Source organism: Denticeps clupeoides, chromosome 9 (assembly GCF_900700375.1).
Source record: "Denticeps clupeoides chromosome 9, fDenClu1.1, whole genome shotgun sequence".
In the NCBI taxonomy this organism is placed as follows: Eukaryota; Metazoa; Chordata; class Actinopteri; order Clupeiformes; family Denticipitidae; genus Denticeps; species Denticeps clupeoides.
Genome location: NC_041715.1, coordinates 5,698,946 through 5,719,071, shown reverse-complemented (window position 1 = coordinate 5,719,071; position 20,126 = coordinate 5,698,946). Strand labels below are relative to the sequence as shown.

Genomic DNA, 20,126 nt, shown 5'->3' with positions numbered 1-20,126 from the left:
GTGGGCCTGAATGCAACTACACTGCAAAATAACACTGAAATTTATGGAAATGAGTATACAGCATATGGTGTGTGTTTGTGTACATAAACACACACACAGTACCATTAACATACCATATATTGAGAAGTGAGAACAGTATGGGCATAAATGATGTAGACAAAATATAGAGTATAAAATATTGTTATACTCATATTCAAGCTGGCAAAATGTCACTGACCCATATTGTTCTTCCACCTTGATATACGCAGCTGCTCTCATTTAGCATTTCAGATAGTTTTAGAACATGCAGGGATTCCGGATATGGATCTGTGATTAAATCAGTTAAGATTAAATGAACTGGTATCCTTTTGCCATCAGCATTCATCTGATTAATTGCATTAATTGATCAGCTACATTTATTAGTTTTCCTTCATTAGGCTTCATGACTGAAAGCTCTCTGCACTGACTTATCATTAACAATTTCCACAGGAACTAAGCCAGCGTGTCTGTTGCGGCCCTCTTTCCTGTTATTGTGCATGGTGCACACAGGCACTGATAGCAAGATCATCACAGCGTTATATTACCCACACACACACAAAGCTGCTTTGCGGTAAATAGCTAAAACTCATGCTGCCATTAAGTTATGTCATAGCCACTGCGTGTGTATGAGTGTGTGTGTTCTGCATGGGACGTATCCTTGACATGCTTAAGCTGCCTTGTTTGCCCAATGTATGGGAAATGGCCTAAAATCCTTTGGTGCGGTGGGTCAGTGGCACACAACATTTCCAGGGCAGTGGCGCAAGACAAATCCGGCAAAAAAAAACACACACTCCTGACCCCCCACATTCTCACCAGAACTCTCTCTCACACACACACACACACACACACACACGTTTTCACTTCTCTCCCCTCCTTTATCTGTTGCAATCACAAGACATGAATGAATGGCAGAGCTGCGAAGAGCTTTTCCGTGTCTTGTGTTGAATGATTAATCCAGAAGAGCTCCAGATGGCACCAGTCGCCTGTATATTCCTATTTAATCAGAAGTGCGGCCGACATTTTCCCCCCACCCGCCTCTTCACACTGGCCGGCTGCAGGTATCCCATTACAGCCCCCAGCTGTTTTTGCTGCTGTTTGCGCTGCTGGCCTGCTGCATTTGGTTGGACGGCTTTGTTTCCGGCCTGGACGGGCTCGTTTCTGCTTAATGAGTGCGGCGTTCAAGGAAGACGAGAGTTTAATGGCGTGGCTCGAACTGTGTGTTTCAGGAGCGATTTCAAGTGAAGAACCCCCCACACACGTACATCCACAAGCTCCAAGGCTATCTGGATCCGGCCGTCACGAGGAAGGTGAGATGCGATTGGCCCAGTGCAGCACCCACCCACCCACCCTTCCCTTTTACCCCCAGTCGGTTCTTCCAGCTGGGACTGAGTGAGTGGGTGGAGGAACAGCATAAATCAAGGTTGAAGTTGTACTGCGCTGAACTTTATATTAATTAGGTCACTGCAGTGCCAGGGTTAACTCAAATTAAGGAATTTAAACAAATAAATCACAAGATATTAATTATTTTGAATTTATCTCATTGATTAATTTTACATCCCCATTATTACAACACAATATATCATGCACAAGGCTGATAAGTACAATTATTCTAATATGACTTATTATTGATTAATAGTGGGGTGAATTAATGTGAAGAAAAAACGTTTGATTTTCATGAAACATGGTTTCTGTTTCTGCTTTGATTGTGAACCAATAGCCAAACACAGGTTCAAACATGCCTGTAGATCAGTTATAATTTTGGTTGATTAAGCCATCCACCATGTGCAAAAGTTCAAACGATTTACATTCTGATTAGCTGCTCTTGCCCATTGGACAAAGGTAGGAGTTTCATACGACTAAAGACAAATATGAAATAAGATGCCCAACTTAAGTTATTATGACTTGTCACTACCTTATTACTGTTTGCTATTATTTGGTCTATAACAGCCCGTTTGCTTTAGCTGGTCGGTTACAGTGGTCCGTGTGGGACCCGTGTCTCCTGTCTCCGGCTACAGCCGTCCAATAACAGCCCTCATGTCCCAGCCCCCAGGTCAGCTGACAGCCTACACGGGCCAAGGGCTGCCAAGAGAGCGGGAGCGCGTGTGCTTGTGTATGTTACTGTGTTATAGTTTTACATTCCTGTTGCACCCCCCGCCTTTTTTCTTTTTCCTCCAAGTAGGAACAAATGGGACTTTGTGACAGAGAGCGAGTTCAGGTTTTCGGTGTAACTCTCTGCGCGTTTCTGTATCCAACGGGCTGCCAAATTTAGCACACATTGACGGAAATCGGCATTATGGCAGATAACACAGGATATGACAGACATTGGAGTGGAAAGATGTAAAGAAGTGCATCATGGGGAAATTCTGCGGATTTAAAAAAAAAAAAAAAGACAAAGCAAAGATTCTTTCATCAAGAACTTTAAGGCATCTTTCTGGTCTGTATCAATGAATTTCAAGGGAACTTAACTCACAGGGTTTTCCAGTTTCGAGGCCAACTGTGATGCATACATTACAAAAAGGACTAAATATCTAAAATGTTTGCTTCACATAGCACATCTTTGCCAATGCATGTTCTGCGCATTCATAACGCGACCCTTACACATCATGCGTAAAAATGTAAGATACATGATGGATGTTATTACACAGTAAATGACTGATTTCTTTGATTAGAAGTTGTAGATATGTAACAATTATAGTGTTAAAAATTGACAGTACTCCTATCTTCAAAATAAGGATATCGTAGCAAGCTGAGTTAGCAATACTGTGTTAAAATATTTTGTCATTTCATCAGCATTGTTTATACTTTGGGAGTTATACTTTTCATACTTTTAAAATGGTTTAAAGAGGTCAATAGAACGATACGATATGTGCTAAGGCAATGGTCGTTTTTTCACACACTTGATTTCAGACTTGAGCTTAAATATCATGCCTCGCTTCATTTTATGCATTTTTAAAAACACTTAAATTACAACATTAACAGAGCAGAGACAAAGAGGAGGGGGAGAGTTCTGGCAAAAGTCTGGGAAGCACAAGAGCGCTGGAGGTTGCTGCATTCCTCCGGCCAACAGAAGGCCAATGGGAAGAGAGGAGTGGAAAAGGCCCTGAAGAATGCCATTGATTTGTTTCCAGGATGACCCCTCCGGAGAGCCGCACTCGTCTTTCCCTCCCTCTCTCACTCTTTCCTACAGATGGTTGTACTTAGCGTGGAGCTCGGGAGTTCTCTCTGCACACACACACACACACACGGTCGCGCGAGGCCTGTCCTTTTAAAAGAACACACTTTCTCATCTCAACAAGAGCGAAACACACCCAAGATGGGAACAGCGCAGTGTTTTGGACTCTGCTTCCTGTTTGACTTGCGTTTTTTCAGTGTCCTTCGGTGATGCAACGCTTTCACTCTTTGTCATCAGGGCTCAGACTCATTAGAAACGTCGTTCCTCAGCTCGTCAGAGTGCTGCACACTTCCTCAGGAGCTTTGTTTCCTTATTTTTTATGGAGGATGAAAGCTAACACACACACTCACACACGGGGTGTATTCACATGCATTTCACCTGACACACGAATTGGTCACATGGCCTTCGCCGAGCAGCTGTAACCAGGGCAACAAGCACATGGGACAAGAGGGACAATAATGGCTCCACAGTGTGTTTCCAAACAGAGGGGCTCAGAAAGAGACAAAAAAAAGAGTGTTCCAACGGGCTGATTCAATTATGAACCCGGACAAAACACAGATAGACGTGTGTGTTGACGACACAGCATTCCCTTATCGAGTTTTGCCGACTGCGCTGAATAACGTGGCCCCGCTTGTGGCTCTTCTCTTGCCAGATCAATGATAGCATTCAGAACTGTACCCAAATTGACGTTATGCCTGAGAATAAACCTCATTAGCCAGGGACAGTAGCAGCGATTACAAAATGATCATTCGAAATGAATTAAGTGTTTCATGCAACGTAATCAGAATAAAACAGGATCCCGTTTAGCTGTTCCAGGACAAGGTATCATTTCACTCTGCACAATTTCCACATAATTAGATATGTTGGAAATGATTTATCTTGACATTTTTGGGTGTCTTCCTTCATTTGCTGTTTTAGGAAAAAAAATGCTGAATGCAATAATTGAAAAACAGCATTAATAACACCAACAGTGACTAATAATAATTATTATAGTTTTATATTTGAGGTGATTATTATAATAATTGTTGATTATTGGATTAAATCAATTAAAAAATAATTTCCTGGTTCTTCTGTACCAAAGGGCTGTGGGAATAGACTCACAAAAACATTGATTAGTTGATCAGTATGTGCCCATTATTCTATCATTCTGTTGTTTCAATACAAATATATCCTTTTTTCTGCCGCCCACTTAATGCACTATATTGTGATCTATAATGTGCCTGAATTCTCACTCATTTGGCTAAATGGCCTGTGGTTTAATGCAGTCTGAAATAATCACTTTTGCAGACCACAAGGGTCTCACATCAATCTGTTGGTTGGTGAACGTACATTGCGGCCTAGTGGTGCTTCCTCATATGACATTAAATAATGATGCACTATCACAATTTAGACTTAATGAAAAAGCCTTTGATAGAAGTGATACTCAGATTGAAGCATTGAATCCCAAGGCATCAAATCAATTAAATTTCATAATAATCATTCCTGTTTGATTTCCTGTGGATGGAGAGGAAACTAAATGTGCCGAGGTCATATGTTTTCAGCTTGGACGTCATAAGAGATACACCTGATTTAGAAGAAGATGGAAATAGAAATGGCTCATTCCCCTCATCTTTCACCCTCAGAAATTCCGGAGGCGAGTGCAGGAGTCCACCCAAGTTCTCAGAGAGCTGGAAATTTCATTAAGGACCAATCACATCGGGTGAGTAATTAAGCCTGGGTCTCTCATCCTGACTTTACGGCCGTCACTCATCTGCTCCGCTGGAACTGAGCCTGACGTTCCAGACGTGAACGTAGATGCTGACGTCGTCTGTACCAGCTCCACCCTTCTCTTACGTTCTTTGTGGCTGCCGTAGATAATTTTTTCGTACAAGACATTTTCCTGAATATTTCCTGATATCACTTGCTCATTGCACCAAGGCGGTACAAGAGAATAAACTCCTCTGTCTCCGTCTCAGCTGGAGTTTGATAACTCTAATAAGTTCCTTGGCAGCGCTGTCTGGCGTCCAGGTCGTAAGTGACGGGGCGAGTGGGTGGGTTTGGAAGCGAAGGGGCGGGAGCCCAGATGCATGTTGGAGAAATGAGGAGGAAGTGAGGGAGTCGACGGAGCCGAGTTGAGGTCACCCTCCTTCTCATCCATCACAGGAAGGCCAAGTTCTCACTCTGAGCTCTTACACAAGACCCTCACTACTATCCCCAAGGCCCAAAATATCACAGCCGGCTTGCAGAGGCAGGAAACGCCCAGCAATGAACTCATCACTTTCAGATACGCAAAGTAAAGTGCTGTGAGGCGAGCTGCTGTACCATACCAGTTCTATATAAAATTCTGTCTAGTCTGGATTAGAGGACGAAGCAGTTACAAGACAATAGATCTGAACAATAAAGCATGGAAGAAGATTCACTCTCATTAGTTGAGCTACATTAGTTATATAGGTGAGTAATTATTGTTTTTCCATCCATAATCTATAGTGTACATGAGGCCATGCTTTCTTTCACATCGTGCCTTAATGTTTTCAGATTTTTTACGATTACTTATAATTTGCTTATTCTTATTCTTATCATTAAATTCGCAGTATTTTTAGTTAAATTTGAATATTGTGCACTGATAGCATTTTTACCACAATATGGCTAACCCAGTCAAATGTGAGATTTGTTTCATTCTTTGTTATCTTCTGCCAATTCATTTTGTGAAACAAAATGAGAAATGTTTGCCATTTATTTGCATATTATGCCCCGCATAAAGATTATATTTCTCTGAAACTACTCAGCAAACAGGCCCTAATATTCCAGAAATTAAACACAGTCATCCATTCATTTCTCATTCATACTTGTTACTGTTCACCCAAACCTGGAGGAACATGCAAGGCCCTTCGAACATGCCATCGTGGTTATAATTGGACACACACATGGAGTTGCACTGGGTTCTTTTCTCAGTCATTGGGTCACAACCCCCTGTTGGCCACACCACGGTATTTCACACAACCAGCGTGTCATTACCTTTAATCCTACGCTGCTCCATAATCACCATCGCCTTATCTACACAAATAAAAAAAAGCATACAGACACAAATAGGGACAACCCCATCAACGCCTTCCAGGCGGTTTCCTTCTGAATAAATAAGGAGCAGTTAGATGCAGAGATATGAAGCCTTTTTTTTCGAGCTGGAATCAAAGCGACGAAGAGCTCAATTGCTGACCTACATTTGCACCTGTGGGGAAGGTGGAACGTGGCTTTTGATCATTTTTTTTCGGCCCGCCGCTGTCGAGGCGAAAGACTTCTGTCTTTGTGTGAGCTGCTTTGATGTGTCTAACCAGCTCATCACCATTCCTCCCAGTGCATGATGGGAAAAATGTCTCTGCTCCGTGACTAACAACTATGTTTCTCCCGTAATATTTCCACAATTTGTGCAAATTTCGCATTCGTTTATTTTAGATCCCTTCGCGTATTTTTTCTTCTTATTCAGGTGGGTGAGGGAGTTCCTAAATGATGAAAACAAAGGCCTGGACGTCCTGGTGGACTATCTCTCCTTTGCACAGTACGCTGTCACGTAAGTCACCGTCACCCTATACACTAAATGCACAATGGCCACAATGGGCCTTTTCTGCCAAATCAGTGATGCATCTACAGTACTGCCCCCATGCGCGCAGGGACGTTGAGTCACCTCGGGTGTCGACGCTTCCATGATACGGGTTTTATATGCCACATGCTACACGGGGCTATTCATAGGCGGCGTGATACAAGTCACAAGGTTTCCATTCAGGACCCTCAGCCGCCTCGTCCCAGGCGCGCAGTAAAATGTTATTTACTGTCCAAACAGGTTCTTATTGGCGTGTCCGCCATTGAAAGGGCGCCTTCGCCAAAGAATGTTTGCCTTTTGTACACATTGTTTTATTGTGTGTCTGCAAAGTGCTTTTGGTTTTAGACGCCTGCAACTGTGAGACCACTCAGCTGGGACAAGTTGCTTAGCTGCATTTTTATGTGCCTCCTTTGAGTTTTATTAAATGTTAATAAAGCAACATGCCTCTTTTTCTTGGATACAGGAATGGTATATTGCCTAACTTTGGTTAGAACAAATGAACAAAACAAACCAACAAAATTGTAACGCTGAAATAGAAGGCATAACTGTGATACATTTTGGACTGGAACATAACATGAAATTAATAAACAAAAAAAAATAATAGAAAAGTATCTTGCCATATGACACCTAAAAAGGATACTCTAAATGTATGAAATATGTACCTTGATTCTTCACCAGGCATTTTTTGCCTATTTGAGTAACTGTTGCTATAGTATAAGTATTTTATATAGTATAAGTATAATGTCCTAAAATTTATTCTGTTTTATTCTGTGTGGGGGAATGCCATTAAACCCCAGGGACATCAGTTATTTTATGTAAATCAGTTATTTTATGTAAAAATGTACGCATAATATATTCAAATACAATAATATTAAATCGGTTCTGTCTGTATCCGTAGAACTTTCTGTTTTTCATTCTCGTGTGACCATCTGACTGTAGATTTGATGGCGACAGTTTGGAGAACAGCGGCGACGGCTCGGCAGACAAGTCGTGGAGTCGATCCATTGAGGATCTGCACAGGGGCAGCAACTTCCCTTCACCAGTCAGTGGGAGTGGCATCTCCCGCCAGGGACGACACTCCACCTTACGGTATTTAATACTCGGCCACGCCTGCGTGGAGATTTCAGTTTTTTAACAGTTGAGGGGATTATTCAGGATTCCAGCTCACTTGATCAATACAGATATTGAATGACAATTTTCTATACCTGTCATGTCAATTGTAAATTTTTCTAATTAGGAGAAAATTCTCAGTTATTAAATTTGATCATCATAATCACAACTGGCTTCTTGCTTTGTGGTTAGATGGCACGAATGAGCGTGTGAACATACTGCATGTGATTGGTGAAAAGTCCCTTTGTGCAGTCATGGGGGCACTAAGTCTGCAAATGGATTAGCCGATTTCGGCCAGCGCCGTGGAGGAAGCGCCTGGCCCCTGACTCGCTGTGGAATCTGATGTGGCTATTTCCATCCCCGTCGTTGTGACACATCTTCATCCGCTGAGACAGAATGTGATGGTTTATCATGGCGAGACGATTTTTTTCCACCCCTCCCAGTCAACTGCCGCACGGACATCTTCCAATCTAGTCTAGGCCATGCGTAACGTCACTGCTTTGGAGCTTTAATTCTCTTCTTTCACCTTCCTCCCCAGTCAGCTGCTGTGTGCGCCTTTCTTTGGCCGCAGGCAGGTTATTCCATTATTTCTGACGGATTATCTTGGATGTTGTCAACACTTGAATAAATTGTTGCTTTTGATCATTCGTAAAAAAAACGAACGTGACTTCGGATGATTCAAAGCAACAATCCCTTTTTAACGCTGTGCCTCCCTCTCCCGGCCTGCCCCTGGCTCCGCCCTGTCCCATTACAGTTCCCCACCGTCACACTTTCAGAGGCCGGCTACCTTCATGCTTGCAGTAGAACGCTTTCATGTGGCTCAGCAGACAGTGTAGAGGAGTTCTGCTGATAAAAGATGGCATTTGTTGTTGTTATAGTGGTGCTCTGCTGTACTTGTGTAGCTGGTTCCACAGCACAGATTATGAGTTCTGGCGAGGCCGTCGTGGCCTCCGATAGACATAGCGCAATAAAGAAACTCAATGCACGATGAACGTCGCATTTACGCACTCTCATGGTTTCATATTTCTTTTTTCAAAGGTCTCCCGGCTCTACAAAACGCCAAAAGTGCTCTCAAGGACGAGGGTATGCCCGAGACCCCTTAAAACTCGAATTGTAGTGGTAGCACAGAGTAGACATAGCAGTAGCGAATGTTTTGGTACAACTGCTAGTGTCAGTGTCTGATCAGTCACATCATGAAAAAGGCGCTGTTCCTTTTTCATACCCCAGAATTTTTTTTTTTGACAACATGTCCCGGTAAACCCATATTATATGCCGGACGTTTACTTGGACAGTTTGGAAATGGATTGGGACCAAGAAGTAAGGTCAAGGAACAATTGATGTGTGCAGGTACTTTTATTTTGAAACATTTTTATTTCGAAGGAGGTGAAGGGGGAGTGCAGCGCATTTTTTTAAGGTATAAAGACTATGTGGTTTGCAAGTTTTGACATTTATTATCCAAACACTGCTAGCAGAACAAGAAACAGTTTAAAGTTAGGAATTTATTCTATGTATTGATAAAATAAATAATTGCTCATTGATAGGTACATAAAAAGAAAAGGCTTACAGGTATTCAGTGTCATATAATGAAGCGGCAGTAGATGGAGTTGCCAGGTTGTCAGTGTGAAATCTAGGTTTTTATCAGCCCCCTGCGGTCTCCACAAACTCTAATTTGACAGCAAATTCAACGTCTTGAAAATATGTATTGATCGGTCAATATGTCAATAGTTAATGATTGTTGAGATGTGAGCTTGGTGATGTACAGCTCAGTGTGTTGATTTGTCGAGATCACAGCAATGTGAAATCTTGGCGTACGTGCAGATTTACATGAAATGGCCGGCAACCCTTTCAAACGTGCCAAAGCAGATCTGACGTGCCCACATCCACCTCAAATGAACAACAGGGACTCCCGGTGATAACGATGGCCCGTCACATCCTGGGATTAAAAAATGACTCAGGAATCGGCGCGCGTGATTGTTGGGTCGAGGCGGTTACACATGCTTCACTCACAGAGACACTTTGTCGGGTGTTGTGTCAGCGTTTGGGAGAGGGAAACTTGCTCCCATTCCGGCTTCATCTCCCCTGCATTTTGCCGATCGGAACGTTTAGCGCAGCGTTCCGGGTGTGACTGGAACTTGTGGCCTGAGGCTGGTGATTCTGCATGAGTCACTGCATGTGTGTGTGTGTGTGTGTGTGTGTGTGAGTGTGTGTATTCCCTGTAGCCTGCAGCTCAGTTTTTCCTCAGTGTTATGCTAAACGAGCTCATGACCAGGCCGGAAACCGCCCGTCCTGCCGCGCTCTTCACGTCAGCACCGTGGTGTTCTCTCCTCCGCCTCGCTCCCCTTTCCTCCCTGAGAGAAGGCCTCTCGCATGGGTTTTTGTCTCGACAAAAGCAGAGCACCATGCTGCCTCGCATGCTAATGAAGCGCGGCCATTGTAGCATTTGTAAGTGATACCTCTGTTTGCCGGGCAGTTAGGCTGAAAGGACGCAGGCCTGTGTGGCTTTTGTGTGACGCTGCCACCGTGGGCCATGGAGTGTAAAGTTAGTATGGTGTGCCATAATGGACATATGCTGTGGGCAGTGAGCTGCCAGTCTCCCACGAGCCCCGGGGCTCTGATTGATGGAGTGGTTTTGGTCAAAATCCAATTTGTTGTCCGAAGGTAGACAATGGCAGGACAGAGGACGTTTTTTCTTGCATATGGCAAGCAAGTATTTAATAAAAAAAAATTTTACTACAAATTCGTCCTCTACAAATGATCAGCATACTTAATACGAGCCAAGAAGTTCTGTTACTCAGGGTCACCGCTTCGGAAGCGCACAAACGGCCCGGGCTGGGATTCAATCTCACAACCTTGAAGGTGTTACACCATGACACTGGACTACATTTTGGACTTCTCCACCTATACAACTGTGGGCCTTTTTCTCTTATTGGACAAACCATCACCAGCCCTGCACTGACACCACTTGCAGTCCCACTCTACCCTGGAAGGACGTCCCTCTCTGTATCACTCCTTCCCAACGTTTCTTCCCACCTTTTTTCTCTCTCCTAGAGTTTTATTTGTGTGGCGTTTTTCCTTGTGCGCAGAAGGGTCCAAGTGTGGGGGGTGTCAACTGTACAGTAGGGCCCGTCAAAGCCCATTGAGACATACTGTATGTGATTTTGGGCTAAATAAGAAATAAATGTTGTTGTAAATGTTTTTGTGGTGTGAGGTCATGAGACTAAACGCCGCGCCACCGCTGGACACATAACAGCATGTGACACATTTACGTAATTTCTCAATTTACGAGGTTTTTACGTGGCTGAGGTGAAGCCAGCCTGCCAACACCATCCACCAAAGCTTAACCCTATGTTGCTCCAGTGTGGACTGGACCCATAATTAGAAGAGGGAAGTCACTCTGGACACCAGTAGCATAAATTAATATGAATGACAATAACCGTGGTGCGGTTGTCTCTTTTAGGTGCAATACACTGCCAAGCCGCCGAACACTGAAGAACTCACGATTGGTCTGCAAGAAGGACGACGTACACGTGTGCATCATGTGTCTCCGAGCCATCATGAATTACCAGGTGAGTGTGTTTCTGCTATTTCAGGTTTTACCCGCCTTTTTTGCTTACAAATTCAACTGGCTGCTGCAAGTGTATGAAGTGAATCTGAACTCTAAAAGAGTTTTTTTTTTTTTTTCTGTCGATTTAAAATCTAAATATTTTGTTTGTTGCTTCGTCCTGTTTGCTGGTAAATCAGCCCAATAAAAGTAGCTGCCAGATGAAACTTGCCATAAATAAATGACATATGTGTGTGAAATGTTTGCTCCAAGTGTGTCGTTCTTTTTTTGTAGTACGGCTTCAACATGGTCATGTCCCACCTGCATGCTGTGAATGAAATTGCACTAAGTCTGAATAATAAGAATCCCAGGTAAGCCCTGGTGTGTGTGTGTGTGTGTGTGTGTGTGTCTGTTTTGTAAGTTGCAGTCTCTGCCCCTGTACCATCCAACCCACACAAACATTAACACCGACACCAACTCCCAGCATGCACCACTGCACCAGACACCTTCGGCAGCTGCGCTATGTACGTGTAGATGTGGTGTGTTTAATTGTTGCTCATCGCTTCTCCGGTAGCCTGTGATCTCGCGGCAGAAATCCTTCCGGAAGGAGCTAATGGCACCGGCCGGTTCTGCTGGATCTAGCTCCCAGTAATCACACACCTGTCCCATAATCCTCGGGGGCGGGGACAGCTCTGTCATTCTGCAGGAATTCATGTCACAAATGTCATCCGCATCACATATTAAATGCTTAATGTTTGTTATTGCACGAGTGCATTATATTTTTATATTTTTTTTACAGACAAATGCTTTTTTGTACAACCTTGCTTTTTTGCATTCAGGACAAAAGCCCTCGTCCTGGAGCTGCTTGCTGCAGTGTGTCTTGTGAGGGGGGGACATGAAATAATCCTCTCTGCATTTGACAACTTCAAGGAGGTACACACTTCATTAATTATTTGTTAAATTAAAGAATTTCCTGTGTTTGAGTGTGTGGGTGCTTGTGTTTAGTGCAAGTTAATGTAATATTTAGTCCTAAGAATGAAATATTCAGCTGCACTGGGTTTTACTGCCCAGTATAACTGGGTATATTGGCCAAATAACCAACGTGTGTCAGACGGTGTCTGTCTTGTGCTTCACCACGCAAGATATGGAAATCATACAGGAGGAAAATAGGTCACGTCGATTATGAAGCCTCTGCCTGAGGATATTCCCTGTTCAGCGCTGTGTCTGAATAAAAATGCAAGCTTCCACTGGAGAGACAGTAATCATTAAGCATCTCTTATTATGTAAGGTCTTTTTTTTCAGACTGCAAATACACGTAAGTGGGTGAGACTGAATTCTTAATAACCAGCCCTGGAACGATATTACATCGGTATAGAAAAACTAGTGAGGGGTGGGTGCTCCCTCATGGTAGACGAGATTGAGGCCTTTTTTGTCTTTGACAGTGTGTTTGTGTTGTAGGTGTGCGTTGAGAATCAGAGATTTGAGAAACTAATGGAACATTTCAAGAACGAGGACAACAACATTGACTTCATGGTACGTTTCTTCTGGCAGATTTCGGCTGGCACAGTTTTATCGTTGAGTCGAAACAATGCATGAGCATGCAGAATACTTTTTACTGTGAAGATGTTGATGCTTTTTGGAATGCAAAAGGTAGGCTGAATTTTAGACGATTTTGTGGGCCAGTTGTATTTTTTCATAATCCCTTGTAAAAATGGAGGTTTAGATGTTGTTGTATACATACACATCGTGTCCAGGAAATTATCATTGATTCCTGCTGTTATTGGATTTAATAACCATTATGACATACAACACTGACAAATGACAAATACAATCAGTGTAGAATTTACGAAAAACAAATTAAAAGACCACACTGATTTACACGCCCAACACACCTTCTTCCTCAACATGATGAACTGCTGATTAGATGTTCAGATTCTTGAACACAGAAAAATATTAAATATTATAGATATATGGTTCCATATATGTGATGAGTTTCATGGGATTATTTAACAATAGCAAAGATTGTGCTACAGTGTTGTCATTGTTTGAAAGCCTCTGTATTTAAGATGAGGTGTTTCCTGGAGAGTGCTGCAGTACCCTGTGTCTTCTCTGGTTGAGGGAGCTTCTCTGGTTCCCAGGTGGCGTGTATGCAGTTCATCAACATTGTGGTGCATTCGGTGGAGGACATGAACTTCAGAGTTCACCTCCAGTACAACTTCACGAAACTTGGCCTAGACGACTATCTGGATGTAAGTACCGGAGGGAGCTCTTCCCGACGCCCCAGTCCCACGTTGTCCAGAAACCCTGCAGGAACCGGGCCAATAGTTTTTTTTGCCTCATCTTCATTCTCTTATCATTGCAATCATGTGATCCTGTCCATTTTTATTACTCCCATCTTCACATATGTTTCTAATATTCAATATTTTTTTTGCCCATTCCGGTCTTTTTTGGTCCACCTCTATCTCCTTGGCGGGGTGGGAGCAGAAGCTGAAGCACACAGAGAGCGACAAGCTGCAGGTGCAGATTCAGGCGTACCTGGACAACGTGTTTGACGTGGGGGCGCTACTCGAGGACGCAGAGACCAAGAACGCTGCGCTGGAGAGGGTGGAGGAGCTGGAGGAGAGCCTGTCTCATGTAAGCGTAGTAGCAGTGGGTAAAACTCGCAGCATCTCTTAGGTACGGTGAAATCAGTTTATTTACGCAGTTACTCCGCATGCACAGTCATGCACACTCGTACATGTATGCAATTTTGCACCACAAACACACAACATTCCAATTTCACACATTTGCACATCAGCAATACTGATGTTTACTGCATCCCAGCAAATGATTCATGAAGAGGATTAATACAGATGAATTCTCTGCATCCTGCACCACAGTGTTGCTTCTGAGTGCATTTAGTGTTGTGTGTTGTAAGGACCTGGTCTAAGAGTTAGGGGTTAGGGGATAGGGGTTGGTGCGGTCGTGATGACTGTTTCTGCTGATGCTCTCAGATGAACGAGAAGCTGCAGGACACAGAGAATGAGGCCATGGAGAAGATCGTGGAACTGGAGAAGCAGCTGATGCACCGGAACAAGGATCTGGAGACTGTTCGGGTAAGGTGGCAGGGGCAGAGATTTACTGAGGTTTACGACCACATCAAACTTGTACAGTATAATATCTTTACAAAGCATTGAGCATTTTGTTGAATTCTGTAGAAAAAATTGCAATTAAGCAGATTGATCACTATAGCATTATAATATATGCATACCCAAGACTTCAGAGTCTAGCTTCAAAACACTTCAAAACCACATGACTGAAGTAAGATTTTACCATGTTATCTTGAAAATAATTAATAAAAAACGGGCCCATACGTGCATTTATCATGTCTGGTTTGTACGGAAACAGGAGGTGTATAAGGACGCCAATGCACAAGTCCACACGTTGAGACGGATGGTGAAGGAGAAGGACGAGGCCATTCAGCGGCAATGCAACCTGGAGAAGAAGATCCACGAACTGGAGAAGCAAGGTACCATCAGGATCCAGAAGAAGGGGGATGGAGACATCGCCATCTTGGCCTCCCCACCAATGCCCCCTGGCCTGTCACTGGGCCCAGAGGGCACGACAGCAGTGTATGTGAGTGGGAGTGGCTTGCCGGCAGGAGCCAATGGTGTCATGGTTCCGGCAACGTGTTCTGTTCCACAACCTCCGCCCCCGCCTCCACCACCAGGTAGAGTCCAGCAGTCAGATGCACCAGCACAATAGCGCAGCAGAACCTGATCATTTGATTACTTGATTATTAAAATAATAATAGAAATAAAATTAAAATAAATTATTCTAGATCATTTGTTAATAATAATAAGAAAACTGCTATCTATAATTATGCAGTGCTAAAAGGATGTGATTTTGCATAACAGCAAAGCTTTATAAATAAAATATTAGATTTAGAAATATAACAGGTATAATCATTCCTCTCTTCTAGTTCAAAACGGACCGTCGGCCGCCCCCGCTATCCCACCACCCCCGCCTCCGCCGCCCCCTCCTCCGCCACCCCCTCCTCCCCCGCCTCCTCCCGGAACCGCCATGGACCTGTCCTCCGGCCCTCTGCCCCCACCCCCTCCCCCCATGGCCCCGCCTCTGCCTGGCTGCGGAACCCCCACCGTCATCTTCAACTCAGGGCTTGCAGGTAAAGGTAACGCCCCTCCCACCACCCCCAAATCTCTGCACAGAGAGAGAGAGAGAGAGAGAGAGAGAGAGAGAGAGAGAGACTCATACACACAGGGAGCATTTGAGTGAGTACTCGAGAGCGTATGCAGAACTGCACTCGTTCTGCTGGGCAAGTCGAGTGTTAGTCACTTATCACGTAGCCGGTGTTCCTACACTTAGACTAAACAATGTCACAGCAAGGACACTGTGACTCAGACACACTCATTTACACACAGGACAGGATGTGGGAAAAGAAAACCTTGCGGTCTCCGGGAGTGTGAGTGTGTAAATATATCTCGACATGTCATCGTCTGTGTGTACTTGTGGATAGGATGTGAGTGTATATGGGTGGGTTCTATTCTACCTTTACCTATTCGTACACTACAGGCCAGACATTTGGCCTCACGCTTGGAACCATGTGCTGCTCTTTCAAAATTACGGAACACTTCAAACAAATGGTACTGACAGGTTGTTGAAGTCTAGTGTGAGAACATATACTATATGTGTACTATGTCATGTACAGACTGCCCCCCCCACCCCCTCCACCCCGGGCACCGTTTCAAGCAGCAAAGTGATTATCAGTGCACTTAACTGGCCTGATAAGTATTTCAAATGTTGTTTAGTAATAAACATTCTCAGGGTGGGCCTGTAGTGTTTTTCTGTGTGTAGCTTATACATTACAGTCTTTTTTTTATGAGAATTAAGGAGACTGCATATGAGAATGAATGTTCATATTAACATGTATAAATCAGTTTACACATCAGTGTAAATTTTGTGTGTTTGCGTGCGCGCATTTGACCTTTCGAGACTTCCTAACGGGCCCTGTTAGAGATCTGAGCGACTGAGCCGGTGGGGGTCTGTGATACGCCATGAGCATGTTCACCGCCTCACCTCGTATGACTTGAATCCGATATCATAACACAGACGCGTAATCTGAATCTTCATCTGCGGTCACGGAGATCTGTACTGGAACAAGTATTCATGTGTGCGTGTGTGTTTTACCCGCTTTCATTTTTACTCGACTACAAGAAGGAGTCTCCGCTCTAACCCCAACTAATGCTGATAATCCATGCAGTCGCTGTGTTTTTCTCATTCTTTCCCCTTTCTGTTTCTCTATGCCAACAAAGAGGGACCCATCAAGCTGTTCTGTAGGTTCTCTTTGTCATGTCATCGTCTTCTTCACCATGCTTCTCCCTTGCTACGTGTGAAATGTCATTTTCAGCTTTAGAACCTAGAACTTAGAATAGAAAAACCCTACAAAATAGCCACACTAATGATAATAATAATATCAATGTAATATTGTTATTTATGTCACAGTCATCAGTGTGTTTTTTTATGGAATTATCCAGGTATTCCGTTATCTCATGCTATGTTTTGACCCATGCGAGCTGAAAATACCACATTCTGCTTTCCCCGTAGACACAGGGTACCACACTGTAGCCCTGATCCCTGCCTGTGTTTGTGAACGTGTGAGTGTGGGTGTGTGGTTGCGCGGCGGAACACATTTGCTTGCCGCTACATGCGCCGCTTTGTCAGATACGGGAAGGCGTTGCGCAAACCTGCAATGCAATATGCCAAAATATGTTGTTTGGTTTTTTTTTTGTCTCAGTCTCTGTCTCAGTGGTGGGAATGGCCAGGGAAGGTGTTGTGGTTTGCTGAGTGAAAAGCCAACCCTTTAACTCAACCACGGTGGTGGCCTGGCGGCTAAGGAAGCGGACCCGTAATTGGAAGGTTGCCGGTTCAAATCCCGACCTGCCAAGGTGCCGCTGAGCAAAGTACCGTCCCCACACGCTGCTCCACGGGTGCCAGTCGTGGAAATGCCTGGCCAAAACCTCACTGAGACCCCTGAGAGAAGTGGGTGTTGTTTTGGGCCCCTGACCACTGATTCGTGTTTTTTTATACAGCCGTAAAGATTAAGAAGCCCATCAAGACCAAGTTCCGCATGCCAGTCTTCAACTGGGTGGCCCTGAAACCCAATCAGATCAATGGAACGGTCTTCAATGAGATAGACGATGAGAGGATCTTAGAGGTGTGTACCAGCTCTCCTTAAGCAAATTAATAAATTTTATTATGCAGTAATGTTTTTAATCTGAGCTCAACTTGTAATGGACATGGAATGCTCGCCAAAGAAATGTACACTGTTTTACTATGTTTATTCACTGTTCCATCTCTTTGAACTGGCTCCTTAGGACCTGAACGTTGACGAGTTCGAGGAGATGTTCAAGACAAAAGCCCAGGGTCCAGCTATTGATGTGACAATGAGCAAGCAGAAAGTCATCCAGAAGGGACCTAACAAAATCTCGCTGCTGGATGCCAACAGGTCCAAGAACTTGGCCATCACACTGAGGAAAGTGGGCAAGACCCACGAGGAGATCTGCAAAGGCATTCAGACGTAAGTCCTTCTGGACCTCTGGTCTTGATTGAGAAGCTGTCCTGCTGCTTCTCGTTCATCTGAGATCATGGACAGAAACAGTCATCACCAACCCCTAGCCCCTAACCCCTAAGTCTACTCTGGTTTTGACGTGAGATAAGAAGCAAGGTTCTGCTCTTCAGACATACGTTGATTTTGTTTCAGATTTGATCTGCGCACCCTGCCGGTGGACTTTGTGGAATGCCTGATGCGCTTCATCCCCACTGAGAACGAGCTGAAGGTCCTTCGTCAGTATGAGAAGGAGAGGAAGCCACTGGAGATCCTCACCGATGAAGACCGCTTCATGATGCAGTTCAGTAAGATCGAGCGCCTCATGCAGAAGATGACCATCATGGCCTTTGTGGGCAACTTTTCCGAGAGCTTGCAGATGCTGACACCAGTAAGTATTGAAAGGCTAAAACGTCTGTTTTTTTCTACAGACGTCTCATCCCTTCACTTTTCTTATTAAAGGTGTGACGTGTGCAATTTCAATAAGATTTTGACACTTTGAAATATAAACTCCACCAATAGGTTGCATAATTTCACTAAAAAGCTGTCCACTTCTATCAAAAGTAAATTACATAAGTAAAAAAAAATAAAATAAAATATTCAGGTACTGTAAAGGGTGGGGACAATGCCAGCTGAAAAACATATGGACAACATTGACATTACATCTAAATCATTTCATTTATTTTTTATTGTTTTTAACTAAAAATCTACACGTTGCACAATCTTACACGTAAAGCATCCGCCGAATGTGATTTTATGTTATTTTCACAGCAACTTCATGCAGTCATCGCTGCGTCCGTGTCCATAAAGTCTTCCCAAAAGCTGAAGAAAATTCTCGAGGTGCGTCATGGATGAATTTAGCCATTTCTTTCCCCCTGAATTTGTCCTCATTCAGCTGATTTAAAAAAATTGGAATTTTTTTCCCTCTCGCAGATCATACTGGCTCTCGGAAACTACATGAACAGCAGCAAAAGGGGAGCAGTGTACGGTTTCAAACTACAGAGTTTAGATTTGGTAAATTCCCTGCCCCTGCAAACACTGACATGTCCGTGCTGCTTCTGTCTAACCTCCCACCTTTCTTTTCTTCCTTGAGCTGTTGGACACGAAATCGACCGACCGCAAACTGACCTTGCTGCACTACATTGCAAACGTGGTGAAGGAGAAGTACCAGCAGGTGTCCCTCTTCTACAACGAGCTGCATTACGTGGAAAAGGCTGCAGCAGGTCTCTCACACTGTGGTTTTCTAGCACACCTTTCATTCTGGTTTTTGATTTTGAAGAAGAGTTCGTTCACAGTGGGGCCCGTTCCTCCAGACACGCTAGCATGATAATGGGACATGTTATTTTTTATTAATGTTTGTGTGTCTGTTGCCAGTGTCACTGGAGAATGTCCTGCTGGACGTGAAGGAGCTGCAGCGAGGCATGGACCTGACCAAGCGGGAGTACAGCATGCACGGCCACAACACGCTGCTCAAGGACTTCATTGCGCAAAACGAAGGCAAACTGAAGAAGCTGCAGGACGATGCCAAGATTGCACAGGTGCTGCATCCTTACAGTATATCAGAATTTTTACGGTGGAGGCTGTGTTTCTGCACTTTATGACTTTAGACTGATATTGACGCGTCACTCTTCCCTTTCAAAGGACGCCTTTGATGAAGCAGTGAAGTTCTTTGGGGAGAATTCCAAAACGACGCCCCCGTCCGTCTTCTTCCCGGTGTTTGTGCGCTTCGTCAAGGCCTACAGGGTAATACGGTCCAACCAGCTTCTGCACGTTTTCTCAGAACAAGTCACTTTCTACAACATGACCTTTGTAGTCAACTGTCTTCACTGTCTCTCCTGGAGATTCCCCTTTTCATCACACACGTAGCTGCTGTCCTGTGTGATCTCGTGACCTTTTCTTCTGTAAAAAACAGAAAAACGAACTTGCAGTGATTGATGCGTTTGCCCCACCCCACAGCAAGCGGAGGAGGAGAATGAGCAGAAGAAGAAGCAGGAGCAGATGATGATGGAGAGACTTCTGGAACAAGAAGCATTAATGGAGCTGGAGGATCAGAAGGTAATGAGAGGACATCTAGGGTGAGGCACAGGGCCACGCGCAACTGTAAACA

General features: G+C 44.1%; 1 protein-coding gene across 15 annotated transcripts in view; it reads left to right on the top strand.

The window, feature by feature from the left end:
- fmnl2a (formin-like 2a) overlaps positions 1 to 20,126 on the top strand; it is a 47,229-nt gene that overhangs the window by 22,165 nt on the left and 4,938 nt on the right. For 7 of the 15 annotated variants that reach the window (XM_028990645.1, XM_028990651.1, XM_028990646.1 and 4 more), the window contains exons 3-27: positions 1,245 to 1,325; positions 4,813 to 4,889; positions 6,651 to 6,734; positions 7,704 to 7,853; positions 8,413 to 8,445; positions 8,913 to 8,957; positions 11,332 to 11,440; positions 11,710 to 11,786; positions 12,255 to 12,348; positions 12,874 to 12,948; positions 13,554 to 13,664; positions 13,900 to 14,049; positions 14,409 to 14,510; positions 14,803 to 15,124; positions 15,377 to 15,580; positions 16,728 to 16,748; positions 17,505 to 17,629; positions 17,790 to 17,992; positions 18,176 to 18,410; positions 18,791 to 18,859; positions 18,953 to 19,033; positions 19,113 to 19,242; positions 19,394 to 19,557; positions 19,661 to 19,762; positions 19,976 to 20,074. In XM_028990645.1, the coding sequence (XP_028846478.1) occupies positions 1,245 to 1,325; positions 4,813 to 4,889; positions 6,651 to 6,734; positions 7,704 to 7,853; positions 8,413 to 8,445; positions 8,913 to 8,957; positions 11,332 to 11,440; positions 11,710 to 11,786; positions 12,255 to 12,348; positions 12,874 to 12,948; positions 13,554 to 13,664; positions 13,900 to 14,049; positions 14,409 to 14,510; positions 14,803 to 15,124; positions 15,377 to 15,580; positions 16,728 to 16,748; positions 17,505 to 17,629; positions 17,790 to 17,992; positions 18,176 to 18,410; positions 18,791 to 18,859; positions 18,953 to 19,033; positions 19,113 to 19,242; positions 19,394 to 19,557; positions 19,661 to 19,762; positions 19,976 to 20,074 (2,943 nt within the window). The remainder of the gene's footprint in view (positions 1 to 1,244; positions 1,326 to 4,812; positions 4,890 to 6,650; positions 6,735 to 7,703; positions 7,854 to 8,412; positions 8,446 to 8,912; positions 8,958 to 11,331; positions 11,441 to 11,709; positions 11,787 to 12,254; positions 12,349 to 12,873; positions 12,949 to 13,553; positions 13,665 to 13,899; positions 14,050 to 14,408; positions 14,511 to 14,802; positions 15,125 to 15,376; positions 15,581 to 16,727; positions 16,749 to 17,504; positions 17,630 to 17,789; positions 17,993 to 18,175; positions 18,411 to 18,790; positions 18,860 to 18,952; positions 19,034 to 19,112; positions 19,243 to 19,393; positions 19,558 to 19,660; positions 19,763 to 19,975; positions 20,075 to 20,126) is intronic. The other 8 variants (XM_028990647.1, XM_028990641.1, XM_028990650.1 and 5 more) reach the window with 3 other exon arrangements.